At 48.6% G+C, this 21,538-nt stretch overlaps 1 protein-coding gene across 2 annotated transcripts in view; it reads left to right on the top strand.

Moving 5' to 3' along the window:
- The first annotated feature begins 1,014 nt into the window (after positions 1-1,014).
- Positions 1,015-21,538, top strand: part of LOC140896520 (cell adhesion molecule CEACAM2-like) — a 31,447-nt gene continuing 10,923 nt past the window's right edge. The window contains exons 1-5 of one of the 2 annotated variants that reach the window (XM_073308444.1): positions 1,015-1,279; positions 8,189-8,521; positions 12,932-13,249; positions 13,993-14,322; positions 20,588-20,911. In XM_073308444.1, the coding sequence (XP_073164545.1) occupies positions 1,186-1,279; positions 8,189-8,521; positions 12,932-13,249; positions 13,993-14,322; positions 20,588-20,911 (1,399 nt within the window). In that variant the 5' untranslated portion in view covers positions 1,015-1,185. The remainder of the gene's footprint in view (positions 1,280-8,188; positions 8,522-12,931; positions 13,250-13,992; positions 14,323-20,587; positions 20,912-21,538) is intronic. The other variant, XM_073308445.1, reaches the window with a different exon arrangement.

Below are 21,538 nucleotides of genomic sequence, written 5' to 3'. Positions count from 1 at the left end.
GAAACAAAAGGGGAATACCTTGCCTTGGCCCCCTCACTGGGGCAGGTGTTGTCCTGTCACTGGCCCCAGAGCACCAGTCCTTCCCCTAAACAGGCGCTGGGTTTTGGGTGTCTCCCCTATGGGGAGGGGTGCAGGCTGTACACTGGAGAAACCTATCCCCCTGCTGCCTTCAACCTTGCAGCCGTTTGTCTCTCCACCGCCCCTGCAGGAGAGATTTTAACAGGTTTCAGGCAGCCCTTAATTGGACTCAGGTGTCCCTAATTGACCTGAAGTAACCCCTTCCCAGCTTGTAGGGAAAAGGGCCTTTAGCATTCTAGGGCTAACATAGCTGGTTCCCTAGCCCCTCCGGCAGCTGTCCGGCCTGACTGTGTCGTAATCCCTAAAGCCCAGACTCACACGGTTTTGTCTTCTACAAAAATTCAGCACCTGCTGAATGTCTTGCCACTGACCCCAGTAGGAGCACAGATGTCGGGGTGGGCCTTCCAAGTGTCGAGAGGCAGCAGGCTCACTCAGGAAGCTGCCCTCAGTGCCGTCCAGAGGATTCGGGGGGCCTGGGGCAAAGCAATTTCGAGGGCCCCTTCCATAAAAAACAGTCGCAATACTCTAGTACTCTGCGGGGCCCGGGGGCCTGGGGCAAAGTGCCCCACTTGCCCCCTGCTCTGGGCAGCCCTGGCCCTCACTACTAGATCCACACTTGTTTCGCAACATCTCCCTTTGACTTGTCACTCCAGATACTCCTGACGTCACAGTGAGTGGGGGCACTAGACGTCACTAGAATCGCTGGGTGCAGGTTTCTAGGAGACATTACAGTGACCTGTGAAAGCCACCGCTGAAAATAAAGTCCTCTTGGACAATTTTTTGGCTCTCTCTTTGACCAAGCATGAAACTGCATACAGAACCTAGCGACAAATAGAACTAACGTACGAAATCATATGTGATGGCAAGGAACCAGTACAAGAGGAAGCATGTGAGTAGAAAGGGGAACTAACTGCGAGAAAAGGGGGGAGCGGAGAGACAGAGCAATCTCCAGAATAGTGGCAGGAGAGAGAGGGCGCGTGAGCATTCGCTGACATCCCAGGCTCAAGAAGTGAATATTCTGGTAGAGAGAGAGAGAGAGACAGGAAACCTCAGACTCAGCGAGTGGCTCATAGAAGGCCCTGTTGTACAGTGGCGGCTGCAGAGTCTATGCCAAGGAAAGACTACATTGTACAAGCCAACATGAGCCTCCAGCTGGCAAACATCTTTCTGCCTTTGCTCTTCCACCTTTGTCTGCGTATGGGTGAGTTTCCCCTTTGAATGATGTGTTTTCATTGCGGTGTCAGAGTCAGGAGTCTCCATTGCTTGCAAAGTAAAAGCTTCTGAAAGAAAGAAACCCAATAAAACCCTTTCTCCCAGGGTACTCATAGAAGCTCTGTAAGCGGGTGATACCCGAAGCACATGGGAACTGGCAGAGTGAATGGTGTGAGCCAATGACATACAGGTTTCTGATTGTCTTTGGATTTGGGGGGTTTTCTCTTTGGATTTTTGGTTTGGCCATTTCAAAGAGTGCAGGATTAGACGCTTGAGCCGCCCCAATGTTCCCAACTTCTTTTTATCCTAGTTAGTTTGCCATCAACTTAAAAAAAAAAGGGGGGGGGGTGGAATCACACATCTTTTTGAAAACTTTTGAACTTATTTTAGTCTGTACCAGCAATATAAATGAAAGAGATTTGAGATAAATATGACTATATATTTTTGAAAATTGGTTTTCTTGATGCATTTAACAACAACTTTTGTACGGCCAGTTTCACGGTTTCCCTTGCTTAGTTGTTTTAGATCAATCAGATCCGCGCAGGCACAAGGGTCTGCTTGTGTGGCAGTGATTCAGGATCATGGCTTTAGCCAGCTACACTTGCAATTTGCATGGGTCTTTCACTTGGAAAAAAACAAGCTCATTTGACTATAACCACAAAAACTGGTAGGGGAGACTCAGAGGCATGGGTAGTGCCTAAAAATACTCACACTTTATTTGTTTGTCCATTGACTAGGTTTCAAGTTGATTGTGTCTCTGTAAATCCAAGCAGCTGGAAAGGTGGGAATTGGATTTTTGGTATAGTTTTGTTGTGCAGGAACCATCTAACTCATACAATAAATACTATAAAGACATCTGAATATCATCTAAAATTGCAGAGCACATAATGTCTTTTTAGCTGCCAATTCTGTTTTAAGACACTAAGCAATTTAAAGGTTAATTACTATGGAATGAGTGATTTTTATACTGCAAAACGGTGCTTAGCTTATCTGCGTATTTCTGCCTTGTGAAGTATCTGGTATCATGGCACAAGTGGTGTCTGAACTTTCCTTTTCTGAGGGAAACTATCTGGGTTGTGAACTTACGTCATTTTATGCAGTCTGCATTCAATAAGATTTCCTCCCATTCCAAAACTCCCCTGGATGGGAAACGAGGGCGGCATGGCCTGGCTGCATTGCTCCTTCCACCCACAGAGCTTGCATTTGGGGGAAAGGAGTCGGAAGGTACTGGTAGAGAATCATAAAAGCATAGGGCTGGAGGGGACCTTGAGAATTCATCAAGTCCAGCTCCCTATGCTGACTCAGGGCCAAGTAAACCTCGACCATCCTTGATAAGTGTTTGTCTAACCAATTCTTAAAAACCTCCAGGCACAGGGATTCTAAAACCTCCCTTGGAAGCCTAGTCCAGAGCTTAACTACCCGGATAGTTAGAAAGTTTTCCCGAGTATCTACCCTAAATCTCCCTTGCTGAGGATTAAGCCCACTAGGCCTTGTCCTACCTGCAGTGCCCACGGAGAGCAATTGATCTCAGTTCTCTTTAAAACAGTTCTTAATATTTGAAGACTGGAGGTGGGCCTGAAAACAGTCTTCTTTTCTCAAGACTAAAAATACCCAGTTTTTTCAACCTTTCCTCCTGGGTCAGGTTTTCGAAACCTTCTATCATTTTTGTTGCTCTCCTCTGGACTCTGTCCACTTTGTCCACATCCTTCCTCAAGTGTGGTGCCCACTGCCCAGAACTGAACACAGAAGTTCAGCTGGGGCCTCACCAGTGCTGAGCAAAGCGGGACAATTGCTCCTGTGGCTTACACACATCACTGCTGTTAATACACCCCAGACTGATCTGAGCCTTTTTTGCAACTGTGCCACATTGGTGACTCATATTTAATTTGTGATCCACTGTAACCCCCAGATCCTTTTCACATTTTGCAGTTGTGCATTTGATTTTTCCTTCCTAAGCGTGGCACTTGTCTCTATTGTGTGTATGCGTTAGTTTACTGATACGGCTACTGTCCAACTCTGCCCTGAACAGCTTAACATTTTACAGTTGATTATATTTCCCTAAATATTTGGGCTAATTGAGGCCTAGGAAATTGAGGGGGGAAATTTCCAGACCGGTTTTAGATTTGGCAAACTGTCTCTTCTGTTTGCTTGTACAGGGCCTGGCAATATGTGGCCCGAATCCTCTGGGTGTCACTAGAAGACGCATAAGTCATCATCATCACAACCTCAAAAATAGGTCATTCCTCGACTTTCTTTGCTTCTGTCTCTTCATTCCTCACCCACTCATTCCTGGCCTGGGCCAAGCCACTGCCCTCTGCTCGTGGCAGTCCTGTCTCAGGCTGCATGCGTGCAAACGTGACTGCTCTAGCGATAGAAAGAGCTGTTTTGCACATTACTTAGGGATTCAATCATCATCGCTAATCTGGTATTTCTGGACATGGTGTTCTTCCTCTCACGCAGGGCACATCTACCCTCACGGCAGTGTGGCGCGGACAGACATTACACGCCCAGGTAGCACGGCTATAAATACCAGTGCAGCCAGCGAGGCACACCTTTGGAAATAGCGCAGAGGGCCCGATCTGGCCAAACCCCCATGTTCTACTGTTTCAGAGTAGCAGCCATGTTAGTCTGTATTCGCAAAAAGAACAGGAGGACTTGTGGCACCTTTGAGACTAACCAATTTATTTGAGCATAAACTTTCGTGAGCTCAATTTCTTCATGTTCACTCTGTACCTCAAAATAGCACCCTGGAACTCCCATATTCACCATGGTGACACGATTCGATGTTTTGTACAATGCATGCTTTGTGAGGTATCATTTAAGAAATCTTGATCGGTTGAACATTAATACCCTGATGAATTGTAGGCACTATCATTGTATCTGAAGTCACCAACTTTTGCCATGTGCGCGTTACTAAAATATGTAGTGAGGTTGGGAGCAACGAACACTGGCCAGAGTGGGAAGGAAGGAGAATCCACTCTCCCAGTGGCCCTCCGAGAGACTCCTCAGGGAGGGCACATACGCAATGGGAACTGCCTAACCCCACGTCACAGCAAGCATCGTTCTAGCACTTGGAGAGAAAGTATAAGTGAGGGTTGATGACTTCACCACGGGGCCTCTCTCCTCCTGCATCTCAACACCTGGAAGATCATTTGGAAGACCAAGACTTTGAACTGGGGAGACTGGTCCCAAGCTGAAAGGCAATTCAGCCTGTGTATTAAGAACTGTGAGCTGCCTGTAACATCTACTAGAGTGAGAAACTGCTTGATTCAAATCTTGCTTATTCTGTAGAATTTAGACTGCAGATTAAATTTTTTTATTTCTTATGTAACCTACTCTGATCTCTATGCTTGCTACTTATAATCACTTAAAAACCTGTCTTTCTGTAGTTAATAAATCTGTTTTATATTTTATCTAAATCAGTGTGGTTTGGGCTGAAATGTTGGGGGAATCTCAGCTCAGATTAACAAGGGCTGTTACATATCTACTACCCTTTGTAGGAGTGGCAAACTAATTAATGAGCTTGCACTGTCTGAGGGATGGGTGTTGAGTGCAGGGGGAGTCCACAGTGCTGGACTGTGAGGGGGGAGGAGTGGACGGCTGGGGGTAGAGACTGGAGCCAGGAGGTTGATAAGAGTGTGTTGGCGGTGTCTGGGGGGGCGCATGGGAAAGAGCTTTGCGACAGCAGCTGCAGGGGAGCGTGGGCGTGGAGCTGCTCAATTTGCAATGCTCATAGCGCCTGGAGCGTGTCCACGTGGCGCTCCATAACCTTTAAGAGCCGCTCCGTGGCTTCGTTCTGGCGCGCCGCGTTCTCCTTTTGGTCCCTCTTCTCACTGTCCCGCCACTCCTTCAATTCCTGTTTCCTGGCGGCAGAAAGTCCTCCTTAGTTCTTCTTGGCCACTTTCTAATTCTGTGCAGCCGTTCTGCCGCCGATAACAAACAGGGACGCTGGGCACCCAAGGTCATCTCTGTGAAGTTTATACACAACATTTTACAGAAGCAGTATTCTTAGCAACACACAGACCGTGGATTCAGTGATTTAAAACACAGCCAGTCCTCAGACACCTGTCGCTACCTGGCTGACCCCAGGCAAGCACACAAGAGCCACAAGACCTCTAACATGGTGAGTAGCCACAAGGGCAGGGGAAATCAGTGTTCCAGGACGCTGCTGTACACTGGGCACGTGGCTCTTGGGGCGAGCCAGCACTGTAGGGGGGGCCTGATAATCATTCTTGTCCCCACACTTTCCACAGGCTGTGTTCATTATGGAAGATCTCTCGCTGCTGAGGGGGAGCAGGGAATCCAGGGAGGGTCTTCTCCAAGACTGCGGCTTCCACCCTGGCCCCTGTGTGGCTCGCCGGTGTGCAGCAGTGGTCCCCCCCACCCAGCCCCGTGACAGCACAGTGGTGCGGGAAAGTTAACGTTAATGGGGCAAGAAACAAAACAGCTCTGCCAAGGAACCTGCGGCAGCAGATTGCCCAGTATCTCCATGAGAGTTTCCTGGAGATCTTGGAGGGAGATTCCCGTGAAGTGAGGGAGTCAATCAACACCCTGTTCCGCTGCTCAGACTAGGCATGCGCTGGGAAACAAGCCTGCTTCCTGCAACCCTCCTACCCCCAATAACTCACTTCAGTGATTCTCAAAATCAGATCCACTTACCAGGGGCCTCCTCTCCTGTTTGCATGTTGCCAGTCTCTGACAGCTGTGACTGGCTCGGCTCCTCTGGGGTAGAGAAGAGCTCCTGGCTGCATGCATCTCTGACCTCTGAGTTGTCCTCTGCCTCTGGGTCCCCCTTCCCCTCCACAGCCAAGTCCAAGATTTCCTCCTCCTGGCTCGGTCCACTCTCGACTGGCACAGGAGCCAACAAAGTATCCACAGTGGCCTTTGCAGTGGAGGTGGGGTCGCCGCCGAGTATCGCGTCCAGCTCTTTGTAGAACGGGCAGCTCGTGGGCACAGCACCTGAGTGGCGGTTTGCCTCCCGCGCCTTGTGGCAGATGCTCCGCAGCTCCTTCACTTTGACCCTACGCTGCAATGCATGCCGGTCATGGCCCCTTTCTATCATGCATCAAGAAATGTGTCTGTAGGTATCATAATTCCTACGGCGGGAGCGCAACTGGGACTGGACAGCCTCCTCTCCCCAAATGCTGATGAGGTCCAGCAGCTCGGCATTGCTCCAAGCGGGGGATCGCCTGGTGCGTGGAGCAGGCCTGGCCACCTGGAAAGATGCACTGAGACCTCTGCACGCATCACCGAGCAAACAGGAAGGGGACTTTCAAAATGCCAAAGGAATTTACAATGTGGGGATGATGGCTGGTCACCTGAGGAGGGAGGGCAGGGAGTTCAAACCGACGTCCAGAGAGGCGAGAACAGGCATTGTGGGACACCTCCCAGAGGCCAATCAGTGCTGTACTCACCACAGTGTCTACACGAGACACGCCAGAAAGAAAGACACAGCGCAGAAAGCTGTACGTCCCTCATCGGGGGGGGGGGGGGTTTACAGCGCTGCAAGTGTGCCGTTTCTGCGCACGAAGTGGCGTGGCCGTGTGTGACCCTCGGGAGTACAGCGCAGAACGCTGCTTTACTGCGCAGAAATTTGCCAGTGTAGGCAAGGCCCAACTCTGATCTCTACGCCTCCTACTTATAATCACTGGAAATCTACCTTTCTGTAGTTAATAAATCTGTTTTATATTTTGTCAAAAACAGTGTGGTTTTGGTTGCCCTCGCTCACCGGGATGCACTGCCCAGGGCAGACGGAGGGTTCAGGGCTCCCCTAAGCAGACCAGACTGACCTGCTCCAGCCCAGGCTCCTGGGCCCTGGCCCGCAGTTGCTGCTCCCCAAGGACTCTGCTGGCCCTAGCATCAGATCCCCCCAACCTCAGCAGCTCTTACTGACTGTGAACAGCCAGCACCCTGCACTGGCCGATTCCTGCCTCTGACCTGGCCAGGAGGCAGGGCCATTGAAAGGGGTGGGGCCTTGTGGCAAAGGGGATCACAGCCCCCCAATTTTCTGTCTGGTCATCCATAGCCCCCACACCAGGAACAGGCTGGCGGTGCCCCAGTGTATAGGGACTATGTAGACTCCCCCCTTGTGTCTTTCTTCTCCCACTCTTTATTTAGACAGTGAGCTCCTCAGGGCAGGGATGGTCTCTTACAGTACGTACGTACAGGGCCTACAACAGTGGGGCTCTACTGGTGGTTGAGGACTCGAGGTGCAATGGAAATAAATAATAACGTTAATTGTCCTTTCCTTCCATCTCATACGTCCTTCCTCACCTCATTTCCTTTCTCTTTGTCTATTTTACTTCCTCTTTCCTTAGGCCCCCTCCATCTTTCTATCCCTCTCCCCTACTTTGCACACATTCTCTTTTTTCTCTCCCATCCGCTCTTCTCCACTCCCAGCTCTCTCTTTCCCTCAGTCTTCTCCCCCCTCCACCTTCCTTTTGTCTCCTGTCTCCCATCTCTATCTCCCTTCTTTGAACTGTTCTCCCCAAGTCTTTGTTTGGCCCATTGTTGTTAAGATTTGCCTCCCTGGAGCAGACATTCCACCTTGGGGCCTGCAGGCCCAATTCTCTGCATCTGGGCTTCTCTCTAGATCCCTAGGAGCCGCCCAGTGCTCTCTCGATGGCCCCATGGAGCCCATACGGCAGGCTGAAGCGAGAGGGGCAGGCCAGCTAACAGTGCCAGTAGGGCAGGCCTGTGCAAACTGCCCAGTCTGAGCCCTTCCCACTCTGAACTACATGCCATGGCCTTCAGTAGAGAGTTCATGCTCGTGCACTTGGTTTCCTTATAGAGAAATGGAAACATTTTGCAGTGGATCATTTCCAAACAATTTTGTTTGATTTAATTCTTCCTCCTGTTGCAATAATTTCAAATAGTGACACTGAACTTTGTGTTTCAGGAGCTGCAGAAAATACTATTGTTGTCTTAGTGGTGAATCAGACGCCCCCTTGTATCCGTGTAATGGAAGGGTCAGAGTTCACCATCGAGTGTACATTCAACACAGACAGTAATTCAGTCAAGTGGTTTGCTGCATGGAATAAAACCAGAAACAATGTAACAGAAGAGGTGTGCAATGGAACAGATCGAATCATATTATCAGCAGATAAAGAAAAGCGATCTCTTTCCCTCACTGTGAAGAAAGCCGACGTCACAGATTCTGGAACCTACGTGTGTGGGGTTGGGAACAAAAATGGGATATCTCCTGGGAATGGAACCCAAGTGACCATCGATGGTAAATACCAGCATTTCCTTCTCTGTTCCACAAAACCCTTCTGGGGGCGCTCAGGACACTGGCCTTGTCCCAGAGAGCTGGGGCAGGTGGTGAAAAGGGCAGAGCAGTGGGCAAAACTGGGGGACATTCTGTGGTACGTACAATGGTCCTAATCCTGCATTCCACTGATTTCTGTGGGGGTTTTGTCTGCACAAGGAATGCAGGATCAAGCCCCATATATTAAAAAACTGTTTTGAGATTAGGTGTGGGGGGAGGTTTCTAATTGGCTACGCCTGTGAGGTCTTACATGCAACTTGAGAAACAAGGTGGGTGAGGGAATATCGTCTATTGGACCAACTGCTCTTGGTGAGAGAGACAAGCTTTCAAGCTTACACAGAGCTTGTCTTCAGCTCTTGGAAACTTAGGTCTGGTCTACACTACAGACCTATGTCAGAATAACTACGTTGCTCAGGGGTGTGAAAAATCCACACCCCTGAGCGACGTCATTAGTTACACCGACTGAACCTCCTGTGTAGACAGTGGTGCATCTGTGCTGATGAAGTGTTTTCAGTGTAGACGTGCCCTTACTCAGAGTGTCCCAGGTAAATACAAGGTTGAATGGCTGGTTTAGTATAAGTAGTTAACACATTTCAAGGGACCATTCAAGGCGGGGTGGCCCGTTAACACTTCTGGGGTCATAGGACAAAAAGAGGGGTTAGGGGGTTACAGATTGTTGTAATAACCCATAAATCCAGTGTCTGTTCAGTCCATGATTTTTATTGTCTAGCAGAGTTATGAATTTAAGCTCCCAGGCTCGTCTTTTGAAAGTGTTGTGTAGGCTCCCTTTGAGGACGAGGACTACCCTGTATCTGACCTGTGAGAAGTGTTCCCCGCAGGAGACAAGGTGGTTTTGTCTTGTATCATTTTCCTGTGTGATTGTCTGGTTTCACCCACATAGTTGTTGTTGGGGCATTTAGTGCGTGGGATGAGGTACCCCACAGGTTGTGATAGGCTTGTGTAGGATCTTGAAAGGTGTGTTGTGGGGGGTGTTGATCATTGTAGCAGTGGAGATATGTCCGCAGATTTTGCAGCTGTTGTTCTGGCAGGATCTGGTGCTGCTTTGAGTCGTCTGTCCTGGTCTGTGGGGAGCTTGCTTCTGATGTTGCCCTTGGAGAGGCTGGGGGGTTGTTTGAAGGTCAGAAGTGGGGGTTCAGGAAAGACTTTTCAGGATGTGGTCCCCATCGAGTCTGGGTTATAGTTGTTTGAGGATACCCCGTATGGCTTCCAGCATAGCATGGTAGGTAGCAACTGGTGTGCAGTCAGAGGGGGCTTTATTTCTTTCTTTAAGCATGTGCTCTCAGGGTACTTGGACAGCCCATTCTAGGATGCAATCTACTGCTCTAGTAGAATGCCCTGAGTTGGTGCAGGCAGTTTTGAATGCATTAAGATGTGTATCCCAGACTTTCTCCTAGGAGCGTATTCTGTGCTATCTGAATGCCTGGTTGTAGATTACAGATTTCTTGGTTGTTTGGGGTGGTTACGGGGTTTATGAAGGGAGTGAGGTAGGGTGATCTGTGGTTTCTTGTCTAGGGTTGTCTGTAGGGTTCCATTGTTGAACCTGGTGGTGGTGTCCAGGAAGTTGATGCTAGTGTGGGAGTGTTCCACAGAGTTTAATGTCTGGCTGTCCGGGTGTTGGTTGTTGAAGTTGCGGTGGAAATCTATGCAGGAGTTTAAGCACTGCATTTTGCTGTGATGCTGGGAGGACCTCTCCCAGACCTGAGGAAGAGCTCTATGTAGCTTGAAGAGCTCTATGTAGCTCATCTCTCTCACCAACAGAAGTTGGTCCAATAATAGCTATTACCTCACCCACCTTGTCATTCTAATATCCTGGGACTGACACAGCTACAGTGCACTCAACTTGATGGCATTTCTCTTTGTCTGTGACGCAATAATTTGGAACACCGCAGCCCATCAATTCCAAAATTTCAGGGAGTATTGAAGGCATCACTGGGCAGAACTCTGTTGATATTGGGGAAATCAGAAAACCCAAAGGGGAAAAGCGGGGGACACAGAGTGCCTGCTCCCCGTTTAGCAGAGTAACAGCTTGGAGCAAAGCCACCTCTGTAACTGTGTAAATCAAAGAACCAGTTTATGGCACCAATTAACACTTTCCAGTAGAAAAACATTCCCATCTCATCTCTGCTCCTTTCCCCAGTAGAGTGTAACATGCTGACACTCTGGATGATTTATGTCCCAGTCAGAAAGAGGAGAAATAACAATAGTGGGGAAGGGAGGAGGGGAAAGCACACAAAGCCCCTGACATGGGGAGGATGGGGGACCTGGTCTGGGAATAACGCTGGAGTGAGGGTACATCCAAAGGCCCGAGCATGCAGGGAGAATGGGGGACTCTGGAATGGTGGTAAGGGAGAAAATTAGGGCACAGAGCTCCTGGCTTGGAGCAGAATTGGGGACTGTAGCACAGGGTGGGGGCAGGGGAAGAAATGGGGGACACACAGAGCTCCTGGCATGAGGGTGGGGGCTAGGGAGTCCCTGAAATAGAGGGGAATGGGAGGGTGGTACCCAGGGACCTTGTGGGGGACAGAGGGATGCAAAGAGTCCCTGGTGCATGCAATGTGCTTGACCTACAGATGTAACAAAATGTGGGCATCCCTCTAGTTTAGCCCGCGAAGAGTCTAACCCAAACCCACAAAGGGTTTAGCAGAGTCAGGATGAAGTTGTATGATCAGTAATAGGTTATTATTGAGCGTTTGCTTTGCAATAGTGCTTAGAGTCCTCAACCAACATGTCAGGCCCACTGAGCTAGGCCCTGTACACTAGAGCTGGCGGGTTCAGTTTGTGAGAAGTTTCATTATTTCAGAACTGGCTTTCATTCCAAATCAAGACGGATAAGGACTACACCAGGGCCAGGGACCCAAGGGCTTCCAGAGTCCCAGAGGCCAGTTACAAGCTGCCTGCTCAGGAGTAGAGCAACCTGGGGAGTCACTGGCCCAGGACTCTAGGAGCCCTGGGATCCCCAGCCCGGGGCAGTCTGCATGGTGGATCTACCCCACAGCTGCACCCCCTGGGAGCTGGTCCTAGAACTTCCAGGCTTTCAGCTCCATGGCAGGGACACTGGAAGTGCCAAGAGCCCTGGCTCAAGCAGGGAGCCTAGCAGACACCAAGAGCCCCTAGAGACCTGGCTCTGCCACAGAGTGGGGAGCCTATCTGCCCCGAGACTCGACTCCCTGACTCCCCGAGCTGAGGCTCGTGGGACATAAGAACAGCCCTACTGGGTGAGATCAAAGGTCCATCTAGCCCAGTTCCTGTCTTCTGACAGGTGCCCCAGAGGGAATGAACAGAGCAGGCAATCATCCAGTGATCCATCCCCTGTCACCCATTCCCAGCTTCTGGCATCCCCATCCCCGCCCATCCTGGCTCATAGCCATTGATGGACCTATCCTTCAGGAACTTATCTAGTTCTTTTTTGAACCCTGTGGAGCTTGGAACACCAACAGAAACCTGTGTGTGTTTTGACGAAAGTAGAGTCAAATCTGTAGAAGATTTGGTAAATTGGTTCCCTTCAGCGCATTGGCATGTTCAGTCTCAGCTAAGTTTTCCCAGAACATCTGCAATCAGCTCCACTGTACATGGACATAGTGAGAGAGCCCCTTTGCCAACGAATTTACACTCTAAACAGACAAGAGTGGGGAGAACGGGCAGACGTACTAACAGTGGATTGGGAAGTGGAACACAGAGAGATTAAAGGATTAAATCCACACAGGGTTTTAGGCCCTTAAATCCAACATCTGGGTGCCACGGAGATCCTCAAAACCCCTGCTCAGCTGCCGCCTAGCCCTGGAACTGCTGAAGTTTCCACCAGTAAAACCAGTAAATAAAGACTTGCTGGCACTCTCTCGCTAGGCTGTAAGCACGGCCCTGCCCAGAATAACGGTTGCACCCCGATCCTCACTCCCCTGCCATTTCCAGCAGAAGTGCATCACATCTCAGAACTGCCCATTCCACATCCTTAGGGAATCCCATTTTCCTGTAACGAAGGAGAATTGACCACTGTCTCTCTTGCCCTGCATTGGGCTGGTGGAGCGAAATAGGTCTCAAGAAGGTTTTGAATGTAAGGGATTTGGCAGGGATGTCAGGTGTATACAAGGTTTGGGTAAAAAGTCACATTGTTGGAAGGGTCTAGACTGAAGCCTCTGGGGTTACCTGCTCACTAAACAGAGCAGAAAAGTCTTGACATGCACGATACAGCTCTATATGGGGCCAAACGAAAGAACATCCGTTTAAACTCTAAACAAGCGAGGGAAACGGAACGTCAGGACTCGAGAGATTCATTTTATACATCTGCCCTTGTCTGCTGGCACACTGAACTATTTCTCAACGAAGGGGTCATCATCTGTGTTTCTCTTTCTGCAGAAATTACCGACCTGATGGTGAATCAAACCCCAACCAATTTCAGTGATTTAGAAGGCTCAGAATTTACCATGAATTGTACATTCAAGACAGTCAATAACCACAGCACCATGTATGTGCGATGGTATGAGACCGAGAGACTAAAGAAAGAGCTGGTGAATGAGAGCGATGTGATGACAACCCTGCATTTGGACAATGGGTTTGCCTCTCTCACTTTGAAGAATGCAAATTCATCTAATACAGGAACCTACATCTGTGAGGTGGGGATCACAGCAAGGAACCTCTCTGGGAATGGAAAAGGAACCCAAGTGACTATTGAGAGTAAGGGCCAGAATTTCCTACCTGATCTTCTTGGGGAAATGGGGGCGAGCACATGAGAACAAGAGCACGCATCTCCTGGAAGGTGTTGAGTGTCTTCAGTTCCACCTTCCAGGGGAGCTGAGGGTGCTCCACGCCTGCCCACAAACACTAAATTCCTTGCTAGATAGAGCCCTGTAGCATGGTATTAAGGGGGAACAATGTTTCAATTTTAGATCCTTCACAGCCAAATGTTTCACGTGGCCTCAAATTAGTCTCTAAACGTATGCTTGCCCATGTTGCATGCCCACCCATTGGTACATTCAAAGCCTGCCTGCATGCATGGAATCTGGAATTTGTGAGAGATAACAGGGTAGTTAGACATGAATTCATGTCTGATTTGTGGATAGGTGAAACCTGGGGCTGCTTCTTATGTCAGATCTGGTTCACATAATGATCCATATTGCAGGAGGCAACTTCTCCAGACTGAACATTCGGGGTGGGGGTGGGGGTGGGTATGAGGGGATGGTTTGCTGGTTCCTGGCCAGAAACAGAAGTCTTGCCATGCATCATAAAGCTCTGAATTGAACTACGTGAAACCATCACTTTAACCTCTGATAAGAAGGGGATGTTAAATGGCCAGGCTGGGAAAAGAACACAAAATACTGGAGGGGGAGACATTTATTTCAATACATCCCCAGTCATCAGCCATTGCCACTGAAATTCTCCTGCATCAAGGTGCAATCGTCTGTGTTTCTCTCCTGCAGATTTTCCCAAGCTGACGGTGAATCAGACCCCAGTCAATATCGAGGTGTCTGAAGGGTCAGATCTCACCATGGAGTGTAGATTCACGGTATTGAAAAAACACAACACCTTGTATGTGAAATGGTATAAACACAACGGAACTGGGGGAACGAAGAAGGAGCTGATGAGCGAAGAAGGCTGGGGCTCAGGAGCCCTGGCTTTGGAAGAGGGTTTTGTTTCTTTCGCTCTGAAGAACGTGAACGTAACCGATACAGGAACGTACGTGTGTGAGGTGGGGAGCACAGCAAGGAACTGGTCTGCGTCAGGAGCCGGAACCCAAGTGACCATTACTCGTAAGTACCAGGATTTTCCTATCTGATCTTCATGGGGTGAGATAGCGAATGACAACCTAAAGGACCGAGAGTGAACGACCGTTGCTGGCAAAAGCAGGTATGTATTCTCAGATGTGTACAAGTAACCCATAGAAAATAGGGGCTTCAGCCTGTAAGGAATTGAAGGTAACAAAGTACCTAAGTGTTTTAGGAGCCTCCAAGTTTCAGAGGGGTCTTAGGCACACAGGGCCACATTTTTAAAGGCATTTAGGCACCAAAAGTTGTCGTTCGGATTTTCAAAAGCATCTCAGCACCTAACTCCCACTGAAATCAGTCACTTTTGCCAACAGGACTTACACTTCTAAGTCACGTAGGGACTTTTGAAAATTTCCCCCAAATGCCCCGAAGAGGGGTGTTCCGAACCTCCCAGGACTCGGGCCTCTAATAAGAACATTAAGGAGGGTGATGAACCTAACTCACCACTGCACCACAATTGCACTGGATGGGATAAGAAGCAGCCCCCAATGTTCATCTGCACCTGGAGCTAAACTGATGTTATGGCTAAAGAGTTGCTTCTTATTCTGTGAGAACATCTTCATCCATGCATAGAATGCATCCCTGTATGGAAAGGAGGTAGAAAACCTGGAAAAGATCCAGAGGCGAGCGACAAAGATGATCAGAGGGATGGAATGCAGCCATATGAGCAACGGCTGGGTATGTGTAGTTTGGAAAAGAGAAGATTAAGCTGCAGGACATGACAGCGGTCTTCAAATCCTTGAAAGGCTGCCATAAAAAAGATGGAGAAAAGTTGTTCTCTCTTGCCACGGAGGGCAGGACAAGAGTCGATGGGTTCAAACTACAGCACGGCAGATTTAGAGTAAATCTCAGGAAAAACTTCCTAACTGTGAGCTTGGAACAGAGGCCCGGGGAGGGTGTGGAAGGGCCTTCACTGGAGGTTTTCAAAAGGAGGCTGGAGAGCATCTGTCTTGGATGGTTTAGCGGTTGTCAAACTGTGGGACAGGACCCCAAAGTGGGTCGCAACTGCATTTTAATGGGGTCGCTAGGGCTGGCTTAGACTTGCTGGGGCCTGGGGCCAAAGCAAAAGCCCGAGCCCCACTGCCTGGGGCCAAAACCTGAGGGCTTCAGCCCTGGGCAGCGGGGCTCAGGTTACGGGCCCTCTGCCTGAGGCTGAAGCCCTTGGGCTTTGCCCCCCGCCTCCCCATGCCTGGGCCAATGGGGCTCAGGCTCAGGCTTCGGTACCCCCTTCCTGGCATTGTGTAGTAATTTTTGTGGTCAGAAGGGGGTCGCGGTGCAGTGAAGTGTCAGACGCCCTGGTTTAGACACAACAAATGCTGCATCTTGGCGGGGGGTGGGGGGAAGACTAGCTGACCCTTGCAGTCCCATCTAACCCTGTGGCTCTAGGATTCTATGCCAAGGGGGCATCTGCAATGTGGGGGCATGGCAATACGTACAGAGAGAGCTTCTGCTGTAACTCTCGATGGCCATCCACCGAGCTGGTTGTAGCTCTAAAGGATCCTTCCCATCTGCCAAGTGAAAAGGAAAAAGCTCATTTGAAAACCTCACATCCCGGTCATGATAGACCCAACATTTCTACTGCCGATTGCTGCGTCTGAGCTCACAATTCTCACTACCGGCAACGGGGTGAGCACATGGTGCTGGGAAAAGGGAGCGGCAATACATATTGTGTGTATTGGTCTGATGATTTCTGGTGCAAGTGGAAGATGCTCAGTTGACACCCTGAGATTATGAACGGGAGAGTGTAACATGGACAGCGCTCTAGCAGCAACTTGTGGCCAGAGGCCACTTTTCAGCACCGGACCCATTTCCCCCTCTTCAGGACCCTTTAACAACTCACTCAGTTTAAAGTTAGTTCAAACCATCACCTCCTGCAGTCCAGTAACTTGAGTCCCCAGGGGCATATTGGCCCTCTAGGCCCCAGTGCAGTGTGTTGCTCCTGATACTCCAAAACAACACAACACAAACTCACCCTGTCTTCATCCCAACTTCAGCTGGGCACAGCCCTACCTCCCCGAGGGACTGTCTTCCTGCTTCAAAAAAAGCACCTCCTCTTTGTCCTCCTCCACAGGCCTTTCCCACTGGGCCTTGGCAGTCTCTCCCCTGCTTGGACTGGGTCTCTCCCAGGCCTCCCCGCCTGGAGACCTTTCCTCACTTTCTCCTGCTTCTTGAGCTTTCCCCCTGCCGGCTCAGAACCTTGCAGGCATTGTCTCACTCGCTGCAGTGTCCACAGACTTGGCCACCATTTCCTGGGCTTGCCCCCTTCTCAGCAACTTCCTGCTTCTTTTGTACTGGAAGCACCTGATTCTGCTCAGGTGGGACTTACCCTGTAATCAGGGTTAGCTTAGCCCAGGCTCTCCATCCCATGGGGCAGGCCTCCCTGTTGCAGATGGGTACAGCAGAGGCAGTGCGGAAAGGCAGTATATTGTAGTGGTTCGAGCAGGAGACTAGGAATTAGGTTGTTTTCATTTTATTTCTGACGGTCACAGACTCTCTGTATGACCTCAGGCAAGTCATTTGGTCTCCCTGAGCCTCCGTCTGTAAAATGGAGATAATATTTCCTTTCCCAGATTCTGTCTGTCTTGTCTATTTCGATTTTAAACTCCTTGGGCAGGTACTGGCTCTCTACATCTATGTACACAGCTAGCACAAGATCAGGGTGTGCTTGGCAAATGCTCTGAAGCCTGGCATGTCGGTATTCACCTGTGATAGTTCTGAGTCACAACTGGAAATGCCAGCATGGGGCAGTTTAATGCATGTACAGAAATGATGATTTGTTTGTACATGCGAATTCGAGTTTGTTTCCAGACACATTAGTCTGAGGACAATTTGTCCGCAACTCTAAAACAAGAGAAATGGAGTTGGGTTCTCAATTTGCAGTTCCTTTGTCTCCTCTGTTCTACTGAAGCAGCTGATAGAGTGTGCAAACCTCAAAGATCCAAAGACCCGAATCCCATCCCACACTCCAGGCTCGGTAACTGTTCTCAAGCATCTTTCCAACGTCAGCCAGTTTTAATTTCCTCATTGCCATTTGCCCCCTTGTGCTCTAACGCTCCCCAGTAACTATATTGAGCTCAAGTTTCCCTCTCACCCATATCTAAGTGTGTAACACAGGAATCCACTAATTTCTCTGAGCGTCACCATAACCATAGATAACACCATTAATATTATGGTAGGTTTTTTCACCTTTTGAGAGCGCGTGAGATGCGAGCTCAGGGGTGGTGGACAAAGCTCGAAAGATTTGGTGTATTCCTTCACACTCGGGATGCTTATCTGAATATTATCTGATCTGAACTTTTAGGAGGTTGTTTTCAGTCTCTGCAGCTTATAGTTCCCCCTCACTGCCCTCCCACGCTGCAGGGCCCTAGAGCCTGGACCACAGCTCGAGCCCAGAAGTCTACACAGCAATGAAACCGCCCCGCAGCCTCATCCCCGAGAGCTCAAGTTGGCTGGCATGGGCCAGCTGCGGCTTTTTCTTTGCTGTGTCAGCATACCCTAAGTTAGTCCTCTTCCTTTTTCCCTTTCTCCAAGTACACTCAGCTGTCTTTGCTAATCTCTTGGGATGGGTTTGGTGACACCTCCCATTTCTAAACCTCTCCTCCCATGTGAAGGGAAATTGAGCTTCAAAGCCACATTAATGGGAGCCTCATTTCCCCTTGTAGTGATCTGTAAGTGTAGCTGGAAGTGGCATGTACCCAGAAGGGTTTTTTGTGGTTCTTCCTCTGTGGCACTAACAAGATAAATTCCTGTTGTTCTCTTCAAAGCACGTATGATTCTAAAAGTTCAGGAATACTCTCCAGAGGGAAAAAATGAAGTCTCCACTGAAATTAGAACACAAGACAGCAAAGAGATCAGATTCACTCATTGTGCGACTCAGAAGAGGAGTTATCATCCCAGCACATGACTAGAGGAATTCCACAGTACATACAGAGCTTGCTATGGCACTTTGCCTCTTCTTCTGTGGAGTCCTGCTTATCACATTGTGTCAAAAGGCTTTATATGAAAAGACGTTTGAAGATGATGTTTAGGAAGCTGTAATTTTCCTGCTTTTTGTCAATGGCCAGAATTGTTTCTGGGAAACACAGAAATCTTGCTGTGGCTACAAACTGGAGAGCATCAGTTAACTTCTTAACACGTACAGGGGATATTTTAATGGCCAAGCTTCATAAAGGGGCCTGAAATGCTGGAGAGAAAAACTGTTTCTTTAAATACTTCAGCTGATTGGCAGGGGAGTGAGGATCAGGGTGCAACTGTTATTCTGGGCAGGGCTGTGTTTACAGCCTAGCAAGAGAGTGTCAGTGTACGGACCAGCTTACACCCTCACCCAGAATCAAACTGGAACCTGTGCTGAGGTTCCACAAGATTTCTCTTATTTTTTAAAAAAAATACAGTATTCTACAGTTATGGTCCAAACCACGGCAGTTTACAATAGTGGTACTGCAGTGAGTGGGTTTTTAGGACTGTCCTCTGTCTAGACACTTCTTGTTTTTGTCCAAGACTGAAAGCAGAACCAGCAATATACTGAGAGGCATTTCCATCCTGCTCAAAATGTGGAAACACTGGAAATCTTCTTACAAGAGAGCCTATCATGGTGAAATTGACTGTTCAACATGGGCGAGAAGAGCTTCTGAACCTGGAGGTGCTTCTCCGAACCTCTGAACCTTTTGTGATTTGCCCGTCACCACATGGCTCAGAGAATTCTGGTGGGCAGCAATGCTGTGCTGTTGTGCAAGGGACATCAGGAAAAGGGGAGGGTTGCAAGTACTTGGATGACAAAAAAAAAAAAAAAAAAAAGAAAGGAAAAAGAGATGGGCAGGATCTGGAAAGCCACCGGGAATCACTGACTTCTCACTGCAAATCTTTCCATAGCTTTGCCTTCTCCTTCTATTTGCCAGCAACTCCTGTCCAATCACTATCACACCATGCAAAGTATTAGCATTAGCTCTTCCTTTCCTGGTCCTTATTCTTCCCTAGGAAATACAGTGAAGATCTGAGAGGACAATGCTGCTATTAACCCTGGATGGTCACTCTGGTTCCATTTCCAACACCATTTTTACCAAAGTCACATCTGTAGAGCCCGGAGTCATTCCTATTGATTTTGATCAAGGTGAGAGAGGCCAGGCCCTTTGAGGAATCTAGGACTGTTGTGACAATGCCTGTTCCATTCTTCAGCTCATTCTCGTGTCCATCAGCCCCCTTCTTATACCACATAACACTGTACATGGTGCTGGAGTCTTTCACCACCTTGAACCTACACTCTATAGTGAGCTTTTTTCCTTCCAATCCATTCATTACGGCAGGCGTCTGATTCACCAGCAGGTCAACAGCTGCAAAGAGAGAAGCACAAGTGACTGTACCTTGGTGCAGGAACATTTCAGTGGATTGGTGTGTGTATATATACACACATATGATTTATATAAAATTATATATACACATATATTTTAAATGTCATGGATAAAGATGACTGGGCAAGATCTCCAATGGGAGGAAGCAAGATTGTTACTGTGGGTGGAAGGTGTTTCTGCAGGGCTCTGCCAGTAATTTGTTCTCATTTGTTTGCTTTTGGTTCCTCTTTAATCAAGAAGCATGTTGAGATTCTTGGGTGCCTTGTGTTTCGGTGTGGCTAGAATTACAGGTCTTTCGTAGAAAATAGGTTCTGTTTTTCACACTCAGAGGCTCGGGAGGAGTTCTTGCTACAGACCTCCTACCTGGGGTGGGGGTAATTTAAGAAACTCTCTGTGACAGCCTCATTCAGGGTTTCTTCCTATCCCGGTTGTGAAGTTCCAGAACCAGAGCCTTTTCTGGTGTAAATCAGCATCACTCCTTTGGTATCACCTGAGGATTTGGCTCACAGATCTGATGTGAAGGACACTCTTTGCAAGCAGGACTTACATTACATTACTGCATTGGGCTGGGGGAGCAAAATAGGTCTCAAGAAGGTTTTGAATGTAAGGGATTTGGCAGGCATGTCAGGTGTACACAAGGTTTGGATAAGAAGTCACATTGTTGGAAGGGTCTAGACTGAAGCCTCTGAGGTTACCTGCTCACTAAACAGAGCAGAAAGGTCTTGACATACACGATAGAGCTCTATATGGGGCCAAACGAAAGAACATCCGTTTAAACTCTAAACGAGCAAGGGAAACTGAACGTCAGGACTCGAGAGATTCATTTTATACATCTGCCCTTGTCTGCTGGCACACTGAACTATTTCTCAACGAAGGGGTCATCATCTGTGTTTCTCTTTCTGCAGAAATTACCGACCTGATGGTGAATCAAACCCCAACCAATTTCAGTGATTTAGAAGGCTCAGAACTTACCATGAATTGTACATTCAAGACAGTCAATAACCACAGCACCATGCGTGTGCGATGGTATAACTATGGGACCGAGGGACTAAAGAAAGAGCTGGTGAATGAGAGCGATGTGATGACAACCCTGCATTTGGACAATGGGTTTGCCTCTCTCACTTTGAAGAATGCAAATTCATCTAATACAGGAACCTACATCTGTGAGGTGGGGATTACAGCAAGGAACCTCTATAATAATGGATCAGGAACCCAAGTGACTATCGAGAGTAAGGGCCAGAATTTCCTACCTGATCTTCTTGGGGGAATGGGGGCGAGCACATGAGAACAAGAGCATACATCTCCTGGAAGGTGTTGAGTGTCTTCAGTTCCACCTTCCAGGGGAGCTGAGGGTGCTCCACGCCTGCCCTCAAGCACTAAATTCCTTGCTAGATAGAGCCCTGTAGCATGGTATTAAGGGGGAACAATGTTTCAATTTTAGATCCTTCACAGCCAAATGTTTCACGTGGCCTCAAATTAGTCTCTAAACGTATGCTTGCCCATGTTGCATGCCCACCCATTGGTACATTCAAAGCCTGCCTGCATGCATGGAATCTGGAATTTGTGAGAGATAACAGGGTAGTTAGACATGAATTCATGTCTGATTTGTGGATAGGTGAAACCTGGGGCTGCTTCTTATGTCAGATCTGGTTCACATAATGATCCATATTGCAGGAGGCAATGTCTCTAGACTGAACATTTGGGGTGCGGGTGGGTATGAGGGGATGGTTTGCTGGTTCCTGGCCAGAAACAGAAGTCTTGCCATGCATCATAAAGCTATGAATCGAACTAAGTGAAAGCATCACTTTAACCTCTGATAAGGAGGGGATGTTAAATGGCCAGGCTGGGAAAAGAAC

This window comes from Lepidochelys kempii, chromosome 12 (assembly GCF_965140265.1).
Source record: "Lepidochelys kempii isolate rLepKem1 chromosome 12, rLepKem1.hap2, whole genome shotgun sequence".
NCBI classification, from domain to species: domain Eukaryota; kingdom Metazoa; phylum Chordata; order Testudines; family Cheloniidae; genus Lepidochelys; species Lepidochelys kempii.
This window is presented reverse-complemented; position numbering and strand designations above follow the sequence as displayed.